Source organism: Somniosus microcephalus, chromosome 19 (genome assembly GCF_052327205.1).
Source record: "Somniosus microcephalus isolate GS21.2 chromosome 19, FLI_Smic_1.0, whole genome shotgun sequence".
Taxonomy (NCBI): Eukaryota; Metazoa; Chordata; class Chondrichthyes; order Squaliformes; family Somniosidae; genus Somniosus; species Somniosus microcephalus.
Genome location: NC_141005.1, coordinates 19,124,397 through 19,141,943, shown reverse-complemented (window position 1 = coordinate 19,141,943; position 17,547 = coordinate 19,124,397). Strand labels below are relative to the sequence as shown.

Sequence of the window (17,547 nt, the reverse complement as noted above, 5' to 3'; positions counted from 1 at the left end):
GCTCCGCAGCCTAAAGGGATGAAGCCTGGAGGAAGAAGCAAAGGTAAGTAATCTTATTAAAACACTTTACACTCACCTCACACACTTACCTGTCCACACTTGCACCCATCACTCACCTCCACACTGGACATTTTGGCCTCTCCGACCCCAGCAGACGCACTGCTCGCCTCGCTGACCCTGGTGAGGTTCGGAGCCATTGGGAAGCCCACACTTTAGGGCTCAAAATAGGGATTAGCCAAAAAACTGCCTGTTAACTACCTGTTAACAGGCAATTAATTGGCACTAATCCCCTTCCCGCCTCGAGGAGATGGGACCTGGCGCGGGTCAGGGACCCACCTCCTGGGAAGGTGGCCACATATCCATGCCATCACTAAGACCACCTATTTCCATCAGCAGAACATCGTTCTACTCCGCCCCTGCCTCAGCTCATCCGCTGATGAAAGCTTCATCCATGCCTTTTGTTACCTTTAGACTTGACTAGTCCAACGCTCTCCTGGCCGCCTCCCACGTTCTACCCTCCGTAAACTTGAGGTCATCCAAAACTCTGCTTCCGGTGACCTAACTCGCACCAAGTCCCGTTCACCCATCAGCCCAGTGCTCGCTGACCTACATTGGCTCCCGGTTAAGCAGCGCCTCAATTTTAAAATTCTCATCCTTGTTTTCAAATCCCTCCATTCCTCCCTCGCCCCTCCCTATCTCTCTAATCTCCTTCAGCCCCACAACCCCCCCCCCCCCCGAGATATCTGCACTCCTCTAATTCTGGCCTTTTGAGCGTCCCCGATTTTAATTGCTCAACCATTGGTGGCCGTGCCTTCAGCTGCCAATGCCCTAAGCCTGGAATTCCCTGCCTAAACCTCTCTGCCTCTCTTTCCTCCTTTAAGATGCTCCTTTAAACCTACCTCTTTGACCAAGCTCTGCCCTAATATCTCCTTATGTGGCTCAGTGTCATTTTGTTTAATAACGCTCCTGTGAAGCGCCTTGGGATGTTTTACTATGTTAAAGGCGCTATATAAATACAAGTTATTGTTGTTGTTTCGCGGAGCAATGGCCATAGTGGTATTAATACAATAGAGAGACGAGAAAGATTGCGATGTTGAGAGATGTTGCAAGCTGGAAGTGAGACAAGATTGACCTAACAGCAGGCAAGTTTTTTCTTGTGTCTTTCCCAGGAGTTTGAGGTTGGTGGTGGAAGAGTATGTCTCTTGTAATTCTATCCAGAAGTGGAATATCCCCACTTTGCGAGATAGTACAACTTGGTTATGCTGAAGTAAATGGCTGAAGTCATGTGCTTTTTCCTGTCGATCACACAAATAAGGCAAAAGGTGCAATTTGAAAGACATAAAACAATGCCATCCTCCAAAGGGGCCAAAAATCTACTGTGCAATGTCTGACTAGCAGCTTTGCTGAATTGGAATGACACATAGTCTTTCAGCTCATCTTCAATAATAAATGAGGGTAGTCATCATTGAAAGTCAGTAAGCGGAGGAGCAGCAGAATTGTTTTCATCCTGTCCCATTCAATCAATGTTTTCATGAGAGCAAATAGCACTGTTCAAGTTTTCCTGTATTTTCTGTGTGACATTAATTCTGTGTGACATTATTTCTGTGTGACATTATTTCTGTGTGCATTATTGGTCTAATCATTCTGTTTTTCCCCCCTTTCTTTCTCTCTTCTCTTTCACCATTTCTGTCTCTTTGGAAAACTCTGCATGACCTTTTCGCCCGCCATGTAGTTTGATGTCTCCATAGCCTTCAAGTCGTCTAAGCACAAAGTCCGTTCCTGTAACACACTTCGATTAAACTATAGGAGCATGGCTGTTTCCTCACGTCTAGCATTATGGGAACAAAAGGAAAGTTACTCTTCCTGGTTCACAGGTTTACTTCCTGCATGCGTCAGAGAAGATGAAGTTGCATTGGCTTTTAGAAGTGTGACTATAAGCTTCAGTTAAGGCAACAGATATTCCTGCAGAATGGTATGGGGTTAGACACAGGGGTTTTGTAAATTCCAGAAAAATCCCACTTTTCATCAGTAACTCAGAGCCTGTCCGTGCGACTATGAATCTGAGACCGATAACAGCTGTGATCTCATTTAGGGAACCTGGCAAGGCACGACACTGTTATTTAAAGTGAATTTGATATCAAAGTTTAGGTTGCTCCAGTGTCAAATTTGTCTTGCCAGCCCCTTTTGGAAGAATAGTTTTGTTGTACCGTCACCAAATATTGGATATTTAGTTGTCATTTTATTCCCCCTGTTATTGACATGTTGTTTTCTAGACCTTGTGAAGATCTCTTTCTCGGGCCATCTAGATGCTCTCCTAGTGTTTGATATTTTGTAGCATTATGACAGCTATTAAATCAGTGAAGATGTCAGCGTGTCAGTAAACCGTTTCCTATTTTCTCTTTCATAAGATAGGCTACTTCTGGACGAGGCTGCTATCTCAGCAGATTCTCCCCACCTCTTTTTGCTCAGTGTTCTCTCGCACTATTAGGATCCCGACCCCCTTGTCACCACCACAAGCTATTTGAGGTTACCCTTGCTCTTGACCCAATCTAATAAGCATGTTGATTTACATCTTGCCCTACTGTGCCCTACTTGTTGGGTGCCTTGATGTTTGGGTCCCATCTGTTTGACATGTTATCTCTTCTCATCAATGTTCCCTTCACTAGCCCTGAATGTGCATCCCTCCAGGCTTCACAGATGCTTGGCAACAGTCAGCAGAGAGCAAGTCTATTAGCTTTTCACACTTCATGACAAGCTAACTGGCTGCGCCACGCTAACTTGATGCACCCAAGTAGTGTGAAACTCTCCTGCTAGTTTGACTCCTTACATTGATGTTTCTTGCAGGAAGTTAATGAATAGGATGCTGCTTAATAAACAGTGACCACTGCTGATGTTTGCATTTGGGAGAAATCGATTGTCCCATTAGAATACAGATCAGTTAGGGCTAATCTGATTATTCAGAATACCCAATCTTATTTGGACCAAGGCAGCTCCAGCTAGTGCCCATATAGCATGAAGTACTCCCTGATGCTCATGACTGATCAAAAGTGACGCATAGTATTACACTAGTGCTGTAGGAAAAACTGGGCGACCTCTGATGAGTAGGGATTGTTGCTCATTTCACTGCTGAAGGCCAAAGGACACCAATTCCAGTTTCATGTTCACATTCCTTTATTTCATTGATTTACAGTGCTACTGTTTGCCGTATCATATCTTCACACTCTTCCCTGCCATTGGGCTACATGTGCCTTGGCATTATCATTGTATTTGGAAAGGCTGGTAGCATTACAGGTGTTGGCAGTGGAACATATGGTCCATCGTTTAATCTCAGCAGTGCTCCTGACCATTGTTGGCCCTCCCAAAGACCAGCGTGGCATTAGAGATGGGCGCTGTGCTGCTGAGTTCGTGGTCGTTCATTCCAGGGCTCGAGCAGAGTTGAGCTTCAGGGCTGAGCTGTGGGACTTCATTTTCCCGACTATGTGGAACCAGTGAACCCAAATCTTGGCTCCACAATGCCAAACTGATGGAGGAATGTTCAGTGCTGGCTTTTGGCTGCTTATCTCTGCTGACCGTGAGAAATTCTGGTTTGATAATCAGAATGCGATCACTTTTCCAGTCGTACGTTGTGACGCAGATTACATTTGCAAAGCCCTTTTGTGTCTAATCCCGCCAATGTATTCCCATTACACTGTGCAACCAAGATATGAATGCAAGATCGGATCTGTGACACCCTGTATTTCCAATTGGATTGCCTGGCCCTGCTCTCTGTGGTGTTTGGCCTGTATCAGAGTTGCATGTATCATGCAGGTAATTTTGAAGCAAACATTTAGTAAGTAACTGGATTTTTGGCAACTGCTTTACTGATTGCTTAGTTGCTATAAACCTGCTCAGACAGTCAATAAACCAATACCGAGTACTCACTGGGTTTGTTTACAATTCTGTAGAATTTCAGGAAGAAGTTTAAAAAATAAATTTTTTAGATTAATAGTAAGTTGTTGTTTAATTTTATATTCCTATTACCTGATGACTTGCCCCGCCCCTCCCCAACCTTAACATTGTTGGGCAATTAACTCGAATGGGTGACCCACAGTTTTCCCTTGCAACAGCAGAGAAAATTCCGTGCAAGAAAATGGGACGGAGGGAGGAAGCAAAGATTGAGCATTGAAAATGGCGATGAGAATATCCTTACAATAGTCATGCACTAAAATTGAAAAGGCACAGGATGTAAATGAGTAAAGACAGCCTAATGTCATCAGAACTATTTGTAATGAAGGGACGGACCTTCACCCACCTCCTGCTAAACTGATGTGCATTTCATGCATTTTCTGTTTTCCTTTTGGATCTCCACTCCAGTATTTGTTGTTTTTCATCCCCCTTTCTTTTTGTCTCTTGTATTTACGGTACCAGTGTCTGTTAAACAATTTCTAAGATGCAACCTGAGATAGACTTTATCTTCTGCAGCTGTTCATTCTGTGGCAGGTACAACACGAAGACATAGTCACCACCATTTTTGATGCACAAGATTTCGGGCTCGATTTCCCAAGCCCCGTGGAGGCAGGTTCGGAGGTGGGCGTGGTGGGAAAATTGCAGAATCGGGGGGCAGGAACCCATCCCGCCCCCAACCCACCTCCGTGCCAATGCCCCAGGAGGCGGGTATCCGACCTGTGCTGGGAGTCGCCTCCCCGAGGCGGGAAGGGGATTAGTGCCAATTAACTGCCTGTTAACAGGTAGTTAACAGGCAGTTTTTTGCCGAATCCCTATTTTTAGCCCTGAAGTGTGGGCTGTCCGACGGCTCCGAACCACGTCAAGTTAGCGAGGTGGACCGTCGGTCTGAAGGGGTCGGAGGGGTCGAGATGTCCGTTGTGCAGGTGAGTGATGGGTGCGTGTGTGCAGAGGTAAGTGTGTGAGGTAAGTGTAAAGTGTTTAATAAGTTTTACTTACCTTTACTTTCCCCTGCAGGCTTCCTTCCTTCAGTTCTCGGGAGTCCCTTAGTTCACCGGCACAGAAAGCAGAATGGCCGCTGAACTGTCAAAAGCTGCAGCCTCTGCTTTCTGGTCTGGAGAGATCTCTAACTGAGTCTGAGTAGAAGGACTCAAGTTAGAAGACAGATTGTCAGTGTTTGACAGCTTCACAGAGCTGTCAAACGCTGATTTTTCATCTGTCAAAAGCTCTTGACAGATGAAATGTCACTCGCTGACGTCACCAGTAACCAGGTGTCCCTTAATTGGCCTGCTGAGCCCGCTGGGCGGGCTTAACAAGGTCAATCAAGGGAAAATAGCGTGGGTTGGCCAGAAGTTGATGGAGGCGAGACTACAACCCAAAAAGTGGGAGTCCTGCCTCCATCACGTCCTCATTGACAAAATCCAGCCCTTTGTCTCTGTTTAGTGCTGAAATTTCTAGCTTGCAAAGCAGAGATAACTGATTAAGATAGTCCTTTTAAATTAGTAGGTGACCATTTCTCGTAGGATGAGGGTTAAATTGATATGCTGATGGGGTTAGATGGAATCGGGTGGGGGAGGCTCGGATGGAGCATAAAGACGGACATTGACTTGTTGGGCCGAATGGCCTGCTTCTGTGCTAAAAATACTTTGCTCCTTCTTAAACTATCTGCCAAACAAAACCTTCATGACCCTTCAGGTTTATTCTAATATGCATCCCCCTTGAATGTCTGTGAACGATCTTGCAGCCCTTCCCAACTCCTGGTGCCACCTTCAAGAAATCTGTATGTAGTAGGTACTGAAGGAATATTTCACGTGACATTAGAGCCACGTCTTGCTTTCTGACAAAGTTTTAATAAAAAAGAACTCGGGCACAGCAGGACCACAAGCTGAACCGGGGACCTTCTGGCTCAGCTCCCCACCCAGTTATGTGTGTGGGGGTACATTTCTGCAGCTGGGCTGTGGTTGGGTAAAGTTGAAGGAGCTGTGCATCTATACCTGACCCTGGGATACTTGGTGTTGACACCAAGTGCTAGCAATATGCCACCAATAGTTTTATTTTGTTTAGAATTTTTTTTTTTAATGGAAGAAATTGTCTTTGAGATCCAAATTATTGGCAATCTCTTATGCAGATGCTGTAGGTTGGAGGAATGTAAAAGAAAACCCAGGGTACAAGTCTGACTGTCTGAGTGGTAACTGGAATTAAAATGACTGCAAGGCTGCACCTCTGCTTTGCTAACACCAAAACGTGAGGCCAAAGCTTTGTAGATTGTAATTAGATACTTCATAGCGCTGTATTGTGTGCATGTATGATTTAAAATATGAAAATGAGTACTTTCAGAAAAGTAACTCTATACAGAGGGATGCTGTTTATCCAAACTGGTCAGTTAACCAAGGCTCCCGGTCACCCTGCATGACTTGTGTTTTCAGTCACTTTTCGGGTCATTTTAAAGACTGCTTTCAGCGTGGAGTCTCACTGGTGGCGAGTGCGATTTGGAAAATGAGGCTATGATGCCTAGCCTCACCTCTACTGTGGTGCTCACCACTTGTGAGGCTCTGCGATGGGAGCAGAATCTTCCACAAACTACCCTCCCAAGTTCTCTACATTGGTTTCATTTTGGAAGCAATGCAGTGCTGTTTTCAGTGTGGCGTACATGGCGGGTGTGTGCATTGTTGGGTTGTGTTTGAAGAGAGTCACTTGGGCTGTACGATACTGGCGGTTACAGAGCTGCCACTGGTGGGAAATTGAGACACTTTATTAACTTGAATAAAGAGGAACACACAAGAATCATATTGGCCTGTGAGATTTTCCCCCCTATTGATACACTGACTATGCCTGGTGATACTGTCCACACATGCGATTGGGTTCTTGAACTTTTCACATCCCAATAGAAGGATTTTTTATTTGAACATACAGCGTCCCACTGCATAGGTGAAGCTGAATCTGTGTTAAAGGCTATTTATCTGACTCCGAAGCAGACCTCTCCTGTCTATCAACATTAGTCATTTCAGGCAATGTTGTCCCATCTCTCATTGCACTGCTCCATAGTTCTGTGTATCCTGTACCTTTGTGCTGTCAACTGTCAATCCACCTTTGTTGTTAGGGAGAGATAACTTTGATAAACCGTGGTATCAATATACTGAAATGGTGAAACTCTGCTTCACGATCAACCCACAGAGTGGGGAGTCAGAGGAGGGGAGAGTCAGAGGAGGGGGGCGTCAGAGGAGGGGGCGTCAGAGGAGGGGGGCGAGTCAGAGGAGGGGGGCGAGCCAGAGGAGTGGGGTGTCAGAGGAGGGGGGATTCAGAGGAGGGGGGCGTCAGAGGAGGGGGGCGTCAGAGGAGGGGGGCGTCAGAGGAGGGGGGCGTCAGAGGAGGGGGGAGTCAGAGGAGGGGGGAGTCAGAGGAGTGGGGCGTCAGAGGAGGGGGGGAGTCAGAGGAGGGGGGAGTCAGAGGAGGGGGGAGTCAGAGGAGGGAGAGGCAGAGCGGGGGGAGAGGCAGAGCGGGGGAGGCAGAGAGGAGAAAGAAAAAGAGTATGTGTGTGTATCTATTTGGGGAGAGAGGGGCTGACCTCCAATTTTTGGCATCAAAAAACCTAGGTTAAAGGTCAAGGCTTCAAGGTACAGGAAACCACTGAAGTTGAAAAGATGAGGTGGAAAGGTGAGGTAAATCAAGACATGATGATTAGATGATGCTAAACTTGGGTTTTTAAACTTTGAAGACCACAGGAGGAAAGGAGGTCTGAGTGTAGTAAAGAGGTCCGCAGTTTTGAGTTCCTGGGAGAAATTGAGTGAGAGTAGGAGATAGTGTGATCAGTCTTGATTTTAGCACAGTCAGGATGAAGGGAGGAGGTAAAGTGTGTAGGATGGAGTATTGATTATTGATAAGTGGCAGCCGATGGCAACGGTGGTGGATGGCATTGCTCATCCTTGAGTTCTGGCCTGGAGCAGCCTGAGCTGTTGACCTACCCACCTGGGCATTTTCTTTCCATTGTTGCTTGCCCGGACCTGTCCTGGGGCCAGCTTGGAAGATCCATGGCCAGAAATGTCAAAGTGCCCGAGGTGACTTTTGATCACCCGCCCGTGTGCCAGGTACGTGTGCAGTTGCTTCAGTGTTGCTATTGGCGTTCGGAATGTGCCCAGTAACCATAGAATGACAGAATAGTACAGCACAGCAGGAGGCCATTCGGCCGATTGATATAAGCAGGCGCATCATAACTGAGGTATTAAAAGCTAATCCGACCAACAAATGGAGCCTCGAGCATTGCCTGAGGTACCGGGAATTGCCCTGAAAATGTAAATCTAATGTTTATATACACATCCCATAAACAATAAAACGTTCTATTTCCCACCCTATGTCCTGTTGGATGAGAAACCCCTAACTGGACCTAAGGTGCTTATTTTAAGATGCATTGGGAATGGACACTAGCGCTCTGTTACAAAGCGTTGGTGAGAGGTGTGCTCCGTAGGTGTTTTTGTTAACGAGCATGTTGTGTACTGGCTCTATTGGAGATTAAGAGATGAACTTTCAGTTTATATCACACGTCTGGCTCATGTTTATGCGCTGTGGGGTCTTAAGATCTGAGGTCTCAAAGGGTCATGGTGAACTATACCCTAAAATATATTAAACAAAAACATTCTTGACCACGTTAAAGTGTGGTGTTATAATTTGCCTGAACACCCCTGGGGTAGCGAGGGGAGAAATAAATCGCCCTCATCGCTGGCTGATGATTCTCCCGGGCTGGACGGGTGCGTGTGTGGACAATGGACAAGGACAGGTTCAGGTTTGGCCATGATGCACCCTGCGGTTGAATAGCCTGCTGACGCACACTGTCTGGGCCTCTCGGGCAAAAAGAAAAGAGACTGGTTGGGCGACCTACCAGAGGGTGACCCGTAACCTGTGGATCCTTACCCCAGCACGCTCCCGCTCCTTCAAGGGAGAAGGGCGGTACGGAATAATTCTGACTTTGGGATGCATTTGTGATTGCAAACCATTTCACAAGACTCAGGCCCCACTTTCTTGTTGCTTACTTTGCTGAAAACTGCACCAAGGATGTTATCCACATCACTAATTTAATATAGTGTATATATAAAATTTGAAGTGTACGTAAGATCCCTCGGATTCTCCACACATTGACTATGTCCTTCTGTTCCCCAACTTCCTTCCTCTTTTTGAAGGCGTGGACTCCTTGGCGGGGTTAGGTTCTGCTCACCTGAATGGACATTGTTCAAGTGGGAGCCTACATGCTGAGTTCTAGAAGGACGTCGAGTGTGCTCAGGGTTGGGCCCTGCTGTGAAGCTCCTGTGACTGAATAGCCTTCCTGGCAAATGTTCCCACGTGACTAATGGCCACTGGGGTGAAGCACTACTGGGGACCCTGCCAGTTGGAAAAGTGAGGGAGTTGATGCCTTGAGGAAGGGGGAAATCTTGGGGGGGGAAAAGGCATCGAGTACCTCGCTGGGTTGTTTTGTTTATAATTGTAACCCCGTTGCCTGACATGAAAAGCTACAGAAAGCGCTGCTGTTCTAAAATGGCTCTTGGTCCACTTGTATAAAAATAGATCAAGCAGGAAGAGCACCCTCCACCCCCCGTGTCACCAGTCTCCCCTGTAGCTACCGCAGGATTCATTAAGCAGCTTGTCCGACAAAAAGAGAGAGAAGGGAAGGAGGCACAGGAGCACGGAAAGGAGCGAAGAGTCGAACAACAGGTGAGCGTGTGCGAGAGGCCAGCACGGCGAGGAATGGGTGGGAGAGAGGGCGGGCTGTATGGGAGAGTGCAATCGAAGGGGTGATGAGCTTAAAGCGGAAGAACACGCTGTAAACCTTCCGATTGGATTTAGAATCGTAGAATCTTACAGCACAGAAGGAGGCCATTCAGCCCATCGTGCCTGTGCCGGCCCTTTGAAAGAACTCTCCAATTAGTCCCACTCCCCTGCTCTTTCCCCACAGCCCTGCAATTCTTTCCCCATCAAGTATTTACCCAATTCCCTTTTGAAAGTTATTATTGAATCTGCTTCCACCGCCCTTTCAGGCAGTGCATTCCAGATCACAACAACTCCCTTCGCTTTGATATCGGTTGTTTCGGAGCAGGACTGCAACCTTAATTTGTGGTTCAGACTTCGTTTTATGACCAGTGAAGACTTTTCTACCCTGCCTTGAAAATGAAATCCTTTTTTTTGTTGCTTATTTTTGCCATTTTTTTCCGTCAAAATAAAGTAAAGATTGGAGCAAATATTTTAACCTCACTTGACTGACTGTTTGTTTAGTTCAAACATACATGGGTCGGCAGTAGGGTTGCCAACAATGTTCCCTTTTTTTTCGTTGCACGGTCCCTTTAAGTGGCTGCGCGGCCCATTCAAATTTCTGCGCAGACGCGGTTTCTCCCATATGATAGCCGGCGAGTGGCCTGCGCGGGACCTCCAGACTGCCGTGTGCCCGGGGAACTTGGCGGGAACGTTGGTTCCCAACCCTACAGAATGGCCCTGGAGTCTCTAGGAATTGAAAATTAATCTCCGGGATACTGCATGCAACCAGGGAGAAACATCATAGGGGCGGGGGGGGGGGGGAATTAAAAAAAAAAGTGTGTTTTGATCACTTTCTTTGAACATTAGTTGTAAAAATATTGGAAATGGGGGAAAAAAGGCTGTTTGACCAACAGTCCAGATGAATCCAATTGGGTAATAAAAGAGTCTGTTTGCTTTCCAATTGGCCGCAAGACGGGAGTGCGTCCGGACCCGGGATGGTTGGAGGCGGGAGGTCATGTGATGAAACCTCCTGGAATTCACCCAATCAGAGTTGGCGACCCTAGTTGACAGCCATTAATTCTGGTTTTATGGTGATTACTATTCTGGGCAGTAATTTTCTCTTTCGATTATTTTGGAGGATGCTCACAAACAAAATCCGGATGTTGCTGCAAGCAAAATCAAATGTATTATGGAAATAATCAAATTTAAAGAATCTATTTTGATTATTTTTTTTTTAGCTTTAACAAATGAACCGTGTGGCATTTTTGTTCCAATGGCCTCACTTTTGTCAGCCGTGGCTCGATGGGTAGCACCCTCACCTCTCAGTCAGAAGGTTGTGGGTTCACAGTCCCACTCCAGAGACTTGAGCGCAAAAATTCTAGGCAGACACTCCAGTGCAGTGCTGAGGGAGTGCTGCACTGTCGGAGGTGCCGTCTTTCGGATGAGACGTTAAACCGAGGCCCCGTCTGCTCGCTCAGGTAGATGTAAAAGATCCCACGGCCACTATTTCTCCACGATGTCCTGGGCCAATATTTATCGCTCAATCAACATCACTAAAAAACATTATCTGGTCATTATCACGTTGCTGTTTGTGGGAGCTTGCTGTGCGCAAATTGGCTGCCACGTTTCCTCCATTACAACAGTGACTACATTTCAAAAATACTTAATTGGCTGTAAAGCACTTTGGGACAGCCTGAGGTCATGAAAGGCGCTGTATAAGAACATAAGAACTAGGAGCAAGAGTCGGCCACTTGGCCCCTCGAGCCTGCTCCGCCATTCAATAAGATCATGGCTGATCTTGGGCTCAAAGCCACTTCCCCGCCCGCTCCCCATAACCCTTCACTCCCTTATCTTGCAAAAATCTGTCTATCTCCACTTTAAATGTATTTAATGACCCAGTCTCCACGGCTCTCTGGGGCAGAGAATTCCACAGATTTACGACCCTCTGAGAGAAGAAATTCCTCCTCATCTCAGTTCTAAAAGGGCGACCCTTTATTCTGAAACTGTGCCCCCGCGTTCTAGATTTCCCCACGAGGGGAAACATCCTCTCTGCATCTACCTTGTCGAGCCCCCTCAGTATCTTATATGTATCAATAAGGTCACCTCTCTTTCTTCTTCTTTTAACTTTCAGTTAATTTGTTTTAAAATTCAGTTTGGGTGGGCCCGCCATTCCCTGAATTTTAGCAGTGTTGCCCTTTTTAAGAGAGGCACTTGAATTCGTGTCCCTGTGGCGCTGGACATGCCGGGCCCCACTGTTCCACTGGCCTAGCTCAAAGTAGGATCCTTCTGTGTAGTCCTTCTGAACCTTCTTTAATTATTTCAGGGGGTTGTTTTTAAAATATTGATTTAATTTCGCCCACCGCCCACCCCCACCCACCAGCCTAATCAGCATTTTCCCCTTTAAGGGAGTTGTGTGCCTCATGGCATTTGTTAGCATTGGAATCGGCCATGATTTTAAAGAAAGCCGAGGAGCATTCTCGCTACTCCAGCAGGAGTATGGTTTCAGATTTGGGTGGGGTAGCTGAGCATTACTGCCCATTCTGCAATCTGTTTCTATCCCCGTTACTATCTCTGTAACCTCCTCCAGCCCTACAACCCTCCGAGATCTCTGCCCCCCTCCAGTCTGGCCTCTTTCGCATCTCTGATTTTCATGACTCCATCATTGGTGGCCGTGCCTTCAGCTGCCTGGGCCCTAAGCTCTAGAATTCCCTCCCTCCCTAAACCTCTCCACCTCTCTCTCTCCTCCTTTAAAAAGCTCCTTAAAACCCGCCCTAATATCTCCTTATGTGGCTCGGTGTCAAATTTTGTTCGATAACGCTCCTGTGAAGCACCTTGGGACGTTTTACGATATTAAAGGTACTGTATAAATACAAGTTGTTATGTTTGTGTGGTTTAGTGACAGGATGTGATTGACTCACTGTTACATCTAGCACTGTTTCTGATCCCACTCCACACCTAACCCCACCCAAACATCTTGGAGGCATTTGGGGACCAGCTGAGTTAAAGGTGCAGTACCATAACTATTTCAAATTGCAATAAAATGGGACAAAAATTGAGTGAGAGTGTGCTCAGTCTTGATTTTAGCACAGTCAGGATGAAGGGAGGAGGTAAAGTGTGTAGGATGGAGTATTGATTATTGATAAGTGGCAGCCGATGGCAACGGTGGTGGATGGCATTGCTCATCCTTGAGTTCTGGCCTGGAGCAGCCTGAGCTGTTGACCTACCCACCTGGGCATTTTCTTTCCATTGTTGCTTGTCCGGACCTGTCCTGGGGCCAGCTTGGAAGATCCATGGCCAGAAATGTCAAAGTGCCCGAGGTGACTTTTGATCACCCGCCCGTGTGCCAGGTACGTGTGCAGTTGCTTCAGTGTTGCTATTGGCGTTCGGAATGTGCCCAGTAACCATAGAATGACAGAATAGTACAGCACAGCAGGAGGCCATTCGGCCCATTGATATAAGCAGGCGCATCATAACTGAGGTATTAAAAGCTAATCCGACCAACAAATGGAGCCTCGAGCATTGCCTGAGGTACCGGGAATTGCCCTGAAAATGTAAATCTAATGTTTATATACACATCCCATAAACAATAAAACGTTCTATTTCCCACCCTATGTCCTGTTGGATGAGAAACCCCTAACTGGACCTAAGGTGCTTATTTTAAGATGCATTGGGAATGGACACTAGCGCTCTGTTACAAAGCGTTGGTGAGAGGTGTGCTCCGTAGGTGTTTTTGTTAACGAGCATGTTGTGTACTGGCTCTATTGGAGATTAAGAGATGAACTTTCAGTTTATATCACACGTCTGGCTCATGTTTATGCGCTGTGGGGTCTTAAGATCTGAGGTCTCAAAGGGTCATGGTGAACTATACCCTAAAATATATTAAACAAAAACATTCTTGACCACGTTAAAGTGTGGTGTTATAATTTGCCTGAACACCCCTGGGGTAGCGAGGGGAGAAATAAATCGCCCTCATCGCTGGCTGATGATTCTCCCGGGCTGGACGGGTGCGTGTGTGGACAATGGACAAGGACAGGTTCAGGTTTGGCCATGATGCACCCTGCGGTTGAATAGCCTGCTGACGCACACTGTCTGGGCCTCTCGGGCAAAAAGAAAAGAGACTGGTTGGGCGACCTACCAGAGGGTGACCCGTAACCTGTGGATCCTTACCCCAGCACGCTCCCGCTCCTTCAAGGGAGAAGGGCGGTACGGAATAATTCTGACTTTGGGATGCATTTGTGATTGCAAACCATTTCACAAGACTCAGGCCCCACTTTCTTGTTGCTTACTTTGCTGAAAACTGCACCAAGGATGTTATCCACATCACTAATTTAATATAGTGTATATATAAAATTTGAAGTGTACGTAAGATCCCTCGGATTCTCCACACATTGACTATGTCCTTCTGTTCCCCAACTTCCTTCCTCTTTTTGAAGGCGTGGACTCCTTGGCGGGGTTAGGTTCTGCTCACCTGAATGGACATTGTTCAAGTGGGAGCCTACACGCTGAGTTCTAGAAGGACGTCGAGTGTGCTCAGGGTTGGGCCCTGCTGTGAAGCTCCTGTGACTGAATAGCCTTCCTGGCAAATGTTCCCACGTGACTAATGGCCACTGGGGTGAAGCACTACTGGGGACCCTGCCAGTTGGAAAAGTGAGGGAGTTGATGCCTTGAGGAAGGGGGAAATCTTGGGGGGGGAAAAGGCATCGAGTACCTCGCTGGGTTGTTTTGTTTATAATTGTAACCCCGTTGCCTGACATGAAAAGCTACAGAAAGCGCTGCTGTTCTAAAATGGCTCTTGGTCCACTTGTATAAAAATAGATCAAGCAGGAAGAGCACCCTCCACCCCCCGTGTCACCAGTCTCCCCTGTAGCTACCGCAGGATTCATTAAGCAGCTTGTCCGACAAAAAGAGAGAGAAGGGAAGGAGGCACGGGAGCACGGAAAGGAGCGAAGAGTCGAACAACAGGTGAGCGTGTGCGAGAGGCCAGCATGGCGAGGAATGGGCGGGAGAGAGGGCGGGCTGTATGGGAGAGTGCAATCGAAGGGGCGATGAGCTTAAAGCGGAAGAACACGCTGTAAACCTTCCGATTGGATTTAGAATCGTAGAATCTTACAGCACAGAAGGAGGCCATTCAGCCCATCGTGCCTGTGCCGGCCCTTTGAAAGAACTCTCCAATTAGTCCCACTCCCCTGCTCTTTCCCCACAGCCCTGCAATTCTTTCCCCATCAAGTATTTATCCAATTCCCTTTTGAAAGTTATTATTGAATCTGCTTCCACCGCCCTTTCAGGCAGTGCATTGCAGATCACAACAACTCCCTTCGCTTTGATATCGATTGTTTCGGAGCAGGACTGCAACCTTAATTTGTGGTTCAGACTTCGTTTTATGACCAGTGAAGACTTTTCTACCCTGCCTTGAAAATGAAATCCTTTTTTTTTGTGCTTATTTTTGCCATTTTCTTCCGTCAAAATAAAGTAAAGATTGGAGCAAATATTTTAACCTCACTTGACTGACTGTTTGTTTAGTTCAAACATACATGGGTCGGCAGTAGGGTTGCCAACAATGTTCCCTTTTTTTTCGTTGCACGGTCCCTTTAAGTGGCTGCGCGGCCCATTCAAAGTTCCGCGCAGGCACGGTTTCTCCCATATGATAGCCGGCGAGCGGCCTGCGCGGGACCTCCAGACCGCCGTGTGGCCAGGGAACTTGGCGGGAACGTTGGTTCCCAACCCTACAGAATGGCCCTGGCGTCTCTAGGAATTGAAGATTAATCTCCGGGATACTGCATGCAACCAGGGAGAAAAATCACGGGGGGGAGGGGGAATTAAAAAAAGAAGTGTGTTTTGATCATTTTCTTTGAACATTAGTTGTAAAAATATTGGAAATGGGGGAAAAAAGGCAGTTTGACCAAGAGTCAAGATGAATCCAATTGGGTAATAAAAGAGTCTGTTTGCTTTCCAATTGGCCGCGGGACGGGAGTGCGTCCGGACCCGGGATGGTTGGAGGTGGGAGGTCATGTGATGAAACCTCCTGGAATTCACCCATTCAGAGTTGGCGACCCTAGTTGGCAGCCATTAATTCTGGTTTTATGGTGATTACTATTCTGGGCAGTAATTTTCTCTTTCAATTATTTTGGAGGATGCTCACAAACAAAATCCAGATGTAGTTGCAAGCAAAATCAAATGTATTATGGAAATAATCAAATTTAAAGAATCTATTTTGATTTTTTTTTTAAGCTTTAACAAATGAACCGTGTGGCATTTTTGTTCCAATTTTCCTTTGGCCTCACTTTTGTCAGCCGTGGCTCGGTGGGCAGCACCCTCACCTCTCAGTCAGAAGGTTGTGGGTTCACAGTTCCACTCCAGAGACTTGAGCGCAAAAATTCTAGGCAGACACTCCAGTGCGGTGCTGCGGGAGTGCTGCACTGTCAGAGGTGCCGTCTTTCGGATGAGACGTTAAACCGAGGCCCCGTCTGCTCGCTCAGGTAGATGTAAAAGAGCCCACGGCCACTATTTCTCCACAATGTCCTGGGCCAATATTTATCGCTCAATCAACATCACTAAAAAACAGATTGTCTGGTCATTATCACGTTGCTGTTTGTGGGAGCTTGCTGTGTGCAAATTGGCTGCCACATTTCCTCCATTACAACAGTGACTACATTTCAAAAATACTTCATTGGCTGTAAAGCGCTTTGGGACGGCCTGAGGTCATGAAAGGCGCTGTATAAGAACATAAGAAATAGGAGCAGGAAATGCCACTTGGCCCCTCGAGCCTGCTCCGCCATTCAATAAGATCATGGCTGATCTTGGGCTCAAAGCCACTTCCCCGCCCGCTCCCCATAACCCTTCACTCCCTTATCTTGCAAAAATCTGTCTATCTCCACTTTAAATGTATTTAATGACCCAGCCTCCACGGCTCTCTGGGGCAGAGAATTCCACAGATTTACGACCCTCTGAGAGAAGAAATTCCTCCTCATCTCAGTTCTAAAAGGGCGACCCTTTATTCTGAAACTGTGCCCCCGCGTTCTAGATTTCCCCACGAGGGGAAACATCCTCTCTGCATCTACCTTGTCGAGCCCCCTCAGTATCTTATATGTATCAATAAGGTCACCTCTCTTTCTTCTTCTTTTAACTTTCAGTTAATTTGTTTTAAAATTCAGTTTGGGTGGGCCCGCAATTCCCTGAATTTTAGCAGTGTTGCCCTTTTTAAGAGAGGCGCTTGAATTAGTGTCCCTGTGGCGCTGGACATGCCGGGCCCCACTGTTCCACTGGCCTAGCTCAAAGTAGGATCCTTCTGTGTAGTCCTTCTGAACCTTCTTTAATTATTTCAGGGGGTTGTTTTTAAAATATTGATTTAATTTCGCCCACCGCCCACCCCCACCCACCAGCCTAATCAGCATTTTCCCCTTTAAGGGAGTTGTGTGCCTCATGGTATTTGTTAGCATTGGAATCGGCCATGATTTTAAAGAAAGCCGAGGAGCATTCTCGCTACTCCAGCAGGAGTATGGTTTCAGATTTGGGTGGGGTAGCTGAGCATTACTGCCCATTCTGCAATCTGTTTCTATCCCCGTTACTATCTCTGTAACCTCCTCCAGCCCTACAACCCTCCGAGATCTCTGCCCCCCTCCAGTCTGGCCTCTGTCGCATCTCTGATTTTCATGACTCCATCATTGGTGGCCGTGCCTTCAGCTGCCTGGGCCCTAAGCTCTAGAATTCCCTCCCTCCCTAAACCTCTCCACCTCTCTCTCTCCTCCTTTAAAAAGCTCCTTAAAACCCGCCCTAATATCTCCTTATGTGGCTCGGTGTCAAATTTTGTTCGATAACGCTCCTGTGAAGCACCTTGGGACGTTTTACGATATTAAAGGTACTGTATAAATA

General features: G+C 46.9%; 1 protein-coding gene across 1 annotated transcript in view; it reads left to right on the top strand.

Annotated features, from left to right (window-relative positions):
* The window catches only part of LOC147103587 (unconventional myosin-XVIIIb-like), a 409,691-nt gene that overhangs the window by 40,304 nt on the left and 351,840 nt on the right, over window positions 1–17,547 (top strand). Inside the window, exons 3-5 of the mRNA XM_085962172.1 lie at window positions 1,733–1,771; window positions 9,496–9,642; window positions 14,494–14,640. Of these exons, the coding sequence (XP_085818298.1) occupies window positions 1,733–1,771; window positions 9,496–9,642; window positions 14,494–14,640 (333 nt within the window). The remainder of the gene's footprint in view (window positions 1–1,732; window positions 1,772–9,495; window positions 9,643–14,493; window positions 14,641–17,547) is intronic.